Genomic DNA, 9,207 nt, shown 5'->3' on the forward strand with positions numbered 1-9,207 from the left:
ACCGTGGAGGACTGTCGTTACAGAATTATTGCGATATCCTCACACCGATCGCGTGAATCATTTACTGCAATTATGAACATGACTCGCCTTGTTACTTGGCTACTTTGCCGGCACAGAGACCGGTTCTAGTCAACCGACTTTTCTATTCGTACCAGCAAGTCACCCTTTTCAACCATGTCACCGGCGACTACGGCCATCAATGCTATACATCCGCTTACTGGGGCACTCACATGGACCTCCTATTCAAATTAGCCGCCAGTTATCGAGAGATCCAGCTTGCTTTTTGTACTGCTTACCATCTTCATGGCGCTCACAACGAGCAAAACTTCGCCAGCCTCTACCATGTCCCCGGCACTCTTCTCCACAGCCACAATCCGTCCGACCATGGGCGAGGGCACATCTTCCTTGACATCTGGTCTCGCCTTTTCAAACATGTGCGCCACAGTCGCTGGTTAAAAAAAAAATTAGCCGAAAATTAGGGACAAATCTGCTACCAGCCTTCCTGCCTTACCACTGTCGTCCTGCACCTCGACGAAGCACACCTGTCCATCAAGTCGAAATAAGACGCTGCGTTGATTCGATCCTGGCTCGGGAGGCAAAATGGCCAGCATCTTTGCCATGATAGATTTCTTGTCTCCAAACTGCAGCTCTACCTCCTGACCAATTTCTGGGCAAGATAGAAAGTCTGGGGTAGACAGCACCGAGAGGTCGCCGTGCAGACGACGGTGTTGGCGGAATTTCATGTATACCTCTGGAAACATGGTGTAGCTGGCCACATCATGCCCCGTCACCGGCATCCCCGGGAACTGCGACGCGATGTGCCGTCGAATACCGTCAAAGTCCGCCGAGACGGGCTCCAAGCCCGCCTGCGCAATTCTGCTCGCTTGCCGCCCACAAAGTACATGACTGCGCAGCGGCTCCGGGAACCCATCGAAGGGGCGTCCCATCAGCCCTCCAAAATACTCCAGCACCGACTGCGGTAGATCCAGCGTCGAGGCGTGCTCCCGGATGGCCGACGCGGACAGCCCTCGACTCACCATGAACTGCGCGAGATCCCCCACCGCCTTGGACGTTGGCGTCGCTTTGATGATGTCGCCCAGGAGTACGTTGGCCTCCTGGTACGCCTGTATAGTCTCGGCCCACTTACCGCCGAGACCGTTTTGCCGCGCCTGGAACATGAGGTTGGAGTACTGGCCGCCCGGAATCTCGTGCCTGTAAACTGTAGGATCAGGGCACCTCAGATCGGCGTCGAAACCGGCATACACGAGCCGCAGCTGCGCCCAGTAGGCATCAATCACCGCAACATGGTCCAGCGCCAGACCGCACTCCAATGGCGTGTTTTTTAGCGAGGCAAGGACGGCACTGGCGGCCGGTTGGGACGTCGTGCCGGAGAGGCTGTCAATGGCCGTGTCGACAATGTCGGCCCCGGCCTCAACGCACGCGACCATGGTGGCGACGCCGGTGCCGTTGGTGTCGTGCGTGTGCATGTGAATCGGCAGAGCGGGATACCGGGCGCGGATCGCCTTGACCAGCACGCGGCCTGCGGCAGGCTTCAGGACGCCAGACATGGACTTTATGGCAAGGATGTGGGTGTCGCACGCCACCAGCTGGTCGACGATGCGCATGTAGTAGCTCAGGCTGTACTTGGTCCCAGGTGCCAGCATGTCGCCCGTGTACATGATGGCGCCCTCGACAAGGCCACCAGCGGCGTGGACCGCTTCGATGCCGACTTTTACATTGCCGACGTCATTGAGGCTGTCGAAGACGCGGAAGATGTCGATCCCCGTGTCTTTTGCTAGGCGGACAAAGTGGAAGAGCGCATTGCGCGGGAGCCTGCGTTCCCATGAGAAATGATGCATGCCTGATAATGGGCAACTTACGCAGCGTATGCCAATCCGTTTGTACTTCTTAGCAGCATCTGAAACGGGATGTTGCTAGGTACAGAAATATTAACTCGCGTTACGCACAGTGGAGGGGATACATGGCCATGGACTCACGGAACGAGCTCCCGAAGCTTCCTCTATCGTGTGGCGTCCTCGTCAGTGGTATCCTATTGTGGGATATAAAGGAAAGCGCAACATACCAGACGTTCCCATGGATCTTCGTGCAGGAAGCGAAGCATGACATCAAACGTGGCCCCTCCCCACGCTTCGAGGCTGTAGGCGTCTTTGTAGGCATGGCTCATGTGTTTGGCTATGGCGGCCAAGTCTCTGGTGCGCACGCGGGTTGCGAGAAGAGACTGCTGTCCGTCGCGCCATGTCGTGTCTGTTATCAGCGTCTTGGGGTGTGCTCTCACCTGTCGCGCAAACGCGCGCGGGCCGTCGCGGAGAAGAATGGTGCGCCACCCATCGCGGCACGGATGCTCTGTCGAGATGTGCTCTCGAGTGGTTTGGTTGGTCAGTTTCCCGATGGAAATACTTCTTGTCAGTCCTGGTGGCTTCTGCGTCACTTCATCAGAAACTCATCCCTTAAATCCGCCCGGGTGTTCCCACCACTTGACCTTGAATGCGGCTCCCATTCACTGCAGCATCTGCCAGGAAGCGCAGCACACCTTGTTCGGGCGCACTGTGGCCGTCTTGCACAAACAACTCTGATGTGTCGTCGACAAACGAGGTCCAGCTCGTACCGTTGCGGACCGCCGGTTGCTCCAGAAGTCGGACCAAGAAGCGAACATTGGTCTGGATGCCCCGAATGTCCAGCTCGTTCAACGCCCGGATCGCCTTGTTGATGGCCTGCGCGCGGTGAGAGCCTGTGCAGATGCACTTGAGCAGCAGGGAGTCGTAGGACGCGCCGATCTGGGCACCGAGGAAACATTCGCTGTGGTCGAGTCGTATCCCGCTGCCGGAGGGGAGCCAACAAGCACCAATCGTGCCCGTGTCTGGGCGGAAGCCCTCAAGCGGGATTTCTGTCACAACGCGGCACTGGATCGAGCAGCCTCGGGGGATGATTTTGTCCTGCAGCAAGTCGAGATCCTGCAGCGTGGCGCCACATGCAATACGGAGCTGCGCCGCCACGAGGTCAACCCCCGTCAGTTCCTCCGTGACGGTGTGTTCTACCTGACTGTTTGTGTGCGAGAATGAGCGTCTGTCGCAGGGCTGAAACGTTTGCGCAATAGTGCATACATTCGGGGGTTCATTTCGATAAAGTAGAAATCTTGGCCCTCTACGAGAAACTCAACCGTGCCGGCATTTTCTGGTTTGCTTCAATTAGCAAACAGGGCAACAGCTGAGGGAATGAAGATGGAAACGACGTGCCGTAGTTCAAGCCTCGCGCAAGTCGAACAGCGGCATCCGTCACGCCGCGGCGAACAGTGTCGGATATGCCCGCTGCGGGAGCCATCTCGATGATTTTCTGGTGTCTGCGTTGAATGCTGCAATCGCGTTCAAACAGGTGAATGTGATTGCCGTGTCCGTCGCCGAGGACCTGGACTTCGATGTGCTGTGGCCGACGCAGGTATCTTGGCAGAGTCCAAATCAGTCAGCGATTGCCAATTGCGCCAACACTTTTTGCTGGTTTTCTTTGCTAGCCTTACTTTTCGATGAAGACAGCGTCGTTACCAAAGGCCGCGCCTGCTTCCGACTTTGCTTCCGCCATTGCAGACTCCATGGCCTCCTTTCGATGGATGACGCGCATTCCACGCCCACCACCTGTACTCCAGTGTCAAATACGAATACTCTGACCTCTATCCGCAGCCCCTTTTCTTACCTCCGTGGCTTGCTTTGACGATGACAGGGTAGCCACAGCTGGACAATGTCACCTTTGTATCCAGTCAAGACGATCAACGTAGCTCACCTGTCTGCGAATGCAAGCGCTTCCTCAACATTTTGCAAAGCAGCACCCGTACCAGGAATGGTCGAGATACCAAGACGTTGCGCAAAGGCGCGTGCGGCCACCTTGTCGCCCATTGTCCGGAGGACCTCTGTCGATGGCCCGACAACTAGATCTCTGCTCAGCTTTCAAATACAAAGACAAAAGTAGAAAACAGAAACCGTCGAGCCCGCTTACATTTCATGCCTGCAGCACGAACCTGGGCGGCAAAATCGGCGTTTTCGGAGAGGAAGCCATATCCTGGATGACTAGACATAACCATCAGTTTTTTTGCCTTGAAAGTAGTGGATTTCTGCAGCTCAGACGCACACGAGGTCTGCCTGGTTCTCTTGTGCAATGTCTACTATTCGCTTGGCGTTGAGATATGCCTCGCTGCTTCAGAATTAGACGTCATCTTCAGCAGCTAGCTTCATCGTGACCGAACATACACCGGAGTGCGGTCGTGTTCAGACCATGCTGAAACCGCCTCATCGGCCTCTAGCATTTTTTTAGCCAGAGTCACTGTTTGAACATGCTTTGTACAGCCCTACTCCGGAGAAACCCTGCCTTCTCGTCTTGGGCGGCGAAAATGGCAAGGGTTGACATGCCCAGTTCCCGTGCGGCGACGAAGACGCGGGCGGCGATTTCACCTCTGTTGGCCACGAGCACTTTGGTCGGCTGGCGAGCCGTCATTTTGTGTTATGGGCCAAGGGCTAATGTAGGCGTAGAAGCGGGTAGTGTTTATGTGAGGCAGTTCTTCAGCTACAATGGCAGGAGATGGCTTGATCTACTACGCTCCCTCTTGCGGAGGCCTTTGTCTACATATCAACGCAGCTTTGCTTGACGAGCTGTAGCAATGGAGATCATCCCCTCAAGTTCATACGAGCTGCTGAACTTTGTGAGCCATCTTTGCTTGCGTTGCGAATTTGCCGAGTGCAGAGCTCAGTCAAGCTCCTTGAACATGTGCCAACTCGATGCAGGCAGATGATCAACAAGTCTTGCTCGTGGGTTGCATCGGAAGCTCAAGCAGGGCATCCATGGTTGGCAGGCGCGCCGGCAGCAAGCTGCTTGTCTGGCTGCAGGTAAGCTGCTGACATCCATGCTTGCTAAGGAGAGCTCCGACGTCGCATGCAGCCGTGCGCGTTGCAGGGCAGTTGCATGGTGATATATAGCGCATTTTTTAGTCCCCAATAGTGTGATGCGTTTGCATACCTCATACAACGCCGTTCTGACATGCACGGGCTTGACAAGACGGCAAAGGCTGGCTGGCAAGCAAACCTGACGGCTCCGGGGCCTTTGTGCCACCGACGCCGATCTTCGGATGTCTTGATACGGCACGGATTCGGAGATTTCCGGTGCCGGTCTGAGACACGATGCAGCTCCAAGGCGCGGAGTATGGGTTTTTTGTCCTCGCGAATACGGAATGTCTCGAGAATTTTCTACTTGACGTGTTTGCTGCGATTATGCCATCCTGGGTTTTGCCAAGTCGGGCATCCTCCTGCCAACAGCAAGTACAGGGACTTGCATCACATGTCCAGGATGTAAAGGAGAGGCCGATCATAGTTGGCAAATAAGCTGTCCATTGATCGGCAGCCAACGTAGTAATGGCTTATAATTCTCTCGTCCAGCTTATCGATTGCTGGCAAAGCTGAGCGGGGGTCTCCGATGATCGCTCACATGGCACTGCCATCTTGCTGCATACGCCATGTGCCTCCTTCTTCAAACGGAAGAGGCGAATTTTGGTTACGATTACTTGCTCAGATGAATGAAAATAACACGAATTTAGGACCTCAGCATACCGGCCTTTTAGCGTAGCCCGCGCGGTTTGTCTCTCCGCAAGGGCTGGCCAAGGGTGTGCATTGGCAAGCAAGCATCGCGGCTTCTTTTCGGGGAGCCTGATTACGCAGGATAATCAAGATATGTGTACAGTGCAGAAGACGGCTTCCGTTGCATATAATTGAGACAAGCTGATGCACCTGACTGGTCGCATACACGGGGAGCGAGCAGTTTCTTGCCACACGAAGATCTTATCGACATATAATACAAGCGTGCCTTTCGCGAAAGAAGTGAGCTTTTGTGCCTCGCAAACTATTCTTCCACAACAGCTCCCGCCACAATGCCAGCTCCTTCGGTCGCCGCGGCTCCGAATGCCAGCACTCCTCTCCTACGCGACACATGGCCGGAGGGGCGTGACGACGACGACGACGAGGCCACGCCCGTGCTCGAAGTGCCGCCGTCGACGGTCCTCGTCATCATGTGCACGTCGTGGCTCGGCATCTTCATCGCCGCCATGGACGCCACCGTCGTCGCCACGCTCGCCGGCCCCATCAGCAGCGACCTGCGCTCCCTCTCGACGCTGTCGTGGATCGCGACGGCGTACCTCGTCGGCAGCGCCGCGTCGCAGCCGCTCTGCGGGCGGCTGACGGACGTGCTCGGGCGCGGACCGGGGCTCGTAGCCAGCCACGCGCTCTTCGCGAGCGGCAACCTCGCGTGCGGGCTGGCACGGGCCCCCCACGCCATGGTACTCGGACGGGCCGTCGCGGGCGTCGGCGGCGGCGGCCTCACGTGCATCGCGGCGCTCCTCGCGTCGGACCTGATCCCGCTGCGCCGCCGCGGCGTCTTCCAGGGCGTGGCGAACCTGTGGTACGGCGCGGGGGCCATGGTCGGGGGCGTGGCGGGCGGGCTGCTGTACGATCGGACAGCGCTCGGCTGGCGGTGGGCGTTTCTGGCGCAGGTGCCGCCGTCGGTGCTCTGCGCAGCGGCGGCGTGGCTGCTTGTCGGCGGCGCGGTGCCGCCGAAGCAGTCGGACCGGAGCTTGCTCGCGCGCATCGACTACACGGGCGCGCTGCTCACCGTGTCCTTTGTGGTGCTGCTGCTGCTGGGGCTCAGCGCGGGCGTGCCGTGGACGCACCCGCTGCCGCTGACGGCGGTGCCGCTCGCGCTGCTGCTGCTGGCCGCGTTTGTGTGGTGGGAGGGCCGGCGCGCGGCGCAGCCCATCATCCCGGTGCGGCTGCTGGGCGACCCGACGGTGCTCGCGGCGTGTGCCATTAGCGCGCTCAGCGTCGGCGTCATGATGGCGGCGCTCTTCTACGTGCCGCTGTACCTGCAGGTGCGCGGCGAGACGGCGACCATGGCCGGCGTCAAGCTGCTGTGCGCGCCCGCGAGCATGCCGCTCGGCGCCATGGCCGTCGGCTACACCATGACCGTCACCGGCCGCTACGTCGGGCTGACGGCCGCGAGCATCCTCGTCATGGGCGCCGGCGTCGCCGTCTTCACCGCCCAGCACGACCGCAGCAGCCACTGGCTGACGTACACCGGCTTGTTCCTGCTCGGCGGCGGGTACACGGGCGTGCTGACGACGACGCAGATTGCGTGCATTGCGGCCGTGGAGCATGCGCAGCAGGCCGTCGTCACCTCAGCCATGTGTAAGTTTTGACGACCCAACTTGGGGTGTGGGTTTCATGCTGACAGCTTTTTTTCGTTCCAGACTTGGCTCGCAGCCTGGGCGGCACGATAGGCCTCGCGGTCGCATCGGCAGTCTATCAGAACGCACTGAGAACCGGGCTGTGGCAGGCTTTCGAGGGAAGACCGGATGCCGGTGAGCAAATTCGGCGCATTCTAGACCATCTGGGGTATTTGGAGCAGCTGCCGCCAGACTGGCGGGCGGGCGCGACCAAGGCATTTATGGATGCCTTTCATGCCACTTGGCTTGCCATGCTTGTCTGGGCTGTGTTGAATCTCGTCTGCGTGTATCCAATGAAGAATCATAAGCTTCATTCGACGTTGAAGCGGTAATGGTACTACGGGCAACAAGGCGTAAGTCATGGTGAGTGATAATGGTGCCCGCAGAGACCTATAGTAATAGTATTATAATAACACCCCCTACTAATTATATATATATTGTCCTTGGTAGAATTATGATTAGTATCTTTATACAGTTCCATCTCAGAAACCACTACCTAAGAATTTTTAGGAACTATTCCTGCCTAGTTACTACTACATAGAATAGAGGTAGTTCAACCTATCTATTTCTCCTATCTTACTATATTTAGTAGAATAGGTTAATTCCCTTTCTATAATAGTAGGGAAATAATATTAAGAGTATTTTAGATCTTTATCCAATAACGGAATAAACAGGGAGAACCTTTGTATAGTTTGATTGAACAAAGAATGTAGCGCTACTTTAATGGTAAAAACAACTTAAACCAGACTCAATCATCAATCATCCTCACCCGGTGCCCACTCAAGATACCTGAGACTATGCTCAAACTTGTATTCATATCCCTTTTCTCGCAACCGGTGCTGCATGACCAGGCCTACAGCCCCTTCTTCATCCCGTTGCCATTTCGCCCGGCCCCATTCGGCGTCAGACTCGTGCGCTTGACGGAGCCTGCACCAGCCAAAGTCGATGATAAAGAGTTGGTATTCATTGATTACCACCGGCACAACCATGAAATTGGAAGGGCGGACGTCATAATTGAGAATGTTGAGATCGCCTAGCACACGAGTAATGCGGACTGCCTCGTCGATGACGCCCTGCCAGTCCGGCTGAGGTACATGCTGATCTAATTCCGACAAGGTGAATCCAGGCAAGTATTGAAGCAGGATTCCTTTGACTTGTAAGTGGTCCAGCATATTGCTGGGTACCGGTGTTTCTGGCGGTAGGTCGAATGTGACCTTGCCCAACAAACGTGGCACGATTTTGCCCTGATGACCTACCAAAGCTTCGTAGGCGGCTGTCTCGGCGTTGTATGCAGCTAGGAGCTCTTTGGAGAGAAGAGCTTCACTCTCATAATCGTGCCATTTGTCTTTGCCAAACTTGAAATACTCGTCATTGGTCATCTGGTCGAAAAGACTAGCCGCCTGGTCGGACTGCAAAAAGTTGATGTAGGAGTCCTCAATATCCGTTGTCCAGGGCGGTATCTTGTTGTCAGCGCGCAACTGATATGCGAATCGTCTGTCAAAGAGCTTGAGGAAAGTGACAGCTGCTTCCTCAGCACCGTCTACAACAACTGCGACCATACCACAAGAGAGTGTCCATGGCTGTTGAAGAGCGCGAACCTGAAGTTGAACCTTGGAGCGTCCCTTGAGAAAGCCGTGAGATGACTCGATGTTTAGGGAAAGAACTTGATTCTCACAATACGCACTGGCTGGCGGTTGCGAGCGCTCCATGGCTGCGTTTACCAGAAGGGAGGAATCAAGGGTTGCGGTGTCGTGAATAAATTTGTATAACCTGGGAGCGACGGGGGAGGGTGGCCCGTTAATAACGAAACGTATCGAGTGACTGACTCACAGCGTGGGCATTACCTACAAGGGATCTACAACGGAACCTACAACGAAACCTACTTGCTTGAGTGCTCTGGAACAGCAGTTACACAGAGCGCTAAGTAGCGGCAATTT

General features: G+C 56.1%; 3 protein-coding genes across 3 annotated transcripts; 1 reads left to right on the top strand and 2 right to left on the bottom strand.

Annotated features, from left to right (window-relative positions):
* Positions 1-125: 125 nt before the first annotated feature.
* Positions 126-4,500, bottom strand: CCM_03243 (pyruvate carboxylase; the record flags this gene model as incomplete). Its single annotated transcript, XM_006668394.1, has 16 exons — positions 126-239; positions 297-448; positions 512-1,833; positions 1,881-1,934; positions 1,998-2,020; positions 2,084-2,440; positions 2,493-3,060; positions 3,123-3,200; positions 3,251-3,457; positions 3,533-3,647; positions 3,706-3,743; positions 3,793-3,937; positions 4,006-4,076; positions 4,138-4,200; positions 4,257-4,305; positions 4,359-4,500. 16 exons carry the CDS (start codon positions 4,498-4,500, stop codon positions 126-128), a joined length of 3,498 nt encoding a protein of 1,165 aa, XP_006668457.1.
* Positions 4,501-5,923: 1,423 nt separating this feature from the next.
* CCM_03244 (MFS multidrug transporter) lies at positions 5,924-7,602 on the top strand (the record flags this gene model as incomplete). Its single annotated transcript, XM_006668395.1, has 2 exons — positions 5,924-7,232; positions 7,295-7,602. 2 exons carry the CDS (start codon positions 5,924-5,926, stop codon positions 7,600-7,602), a joined length of 1,617 nt encoding a protein of 538 aa, XP_006668458.1.
* A 423-nt stretch (positions 7,603-8,025) lies between these two features.
* CCM_03245 (uncharacterized protein) lies at positions 8,026-8,979 on the bottom strand (the record flags this gene model as incomplete). The annotated part of the gene is made up of 1 exon (XM_006668396.1): positions 8,026-8,979. The coding sequence occupies one exon, from the start codon at positions 8,977-8,979 to the stop codon at positions 8,026-8,028; it is 954 nt and encodes a 317-aa protein (XP_006668459.1).
* Positions 8,980-9,207: the final 228 nt, after the last annotated feature.

This window comes from Cordyceps militaris (assembly GCF_000225605.1).
Source record: "Cordyceps militaris CM01 unplaced genomic scaffold CCM_S00002, whole genome shotgun sequence".
In the NCBI taxonomy this organism is placed as follows: Eukaryota; Fungi; Ascomycota; class Sordariomycetes; order Hypocreales; family Cordycipitaceae; genus Cordyceps; species Cordyceps militaris.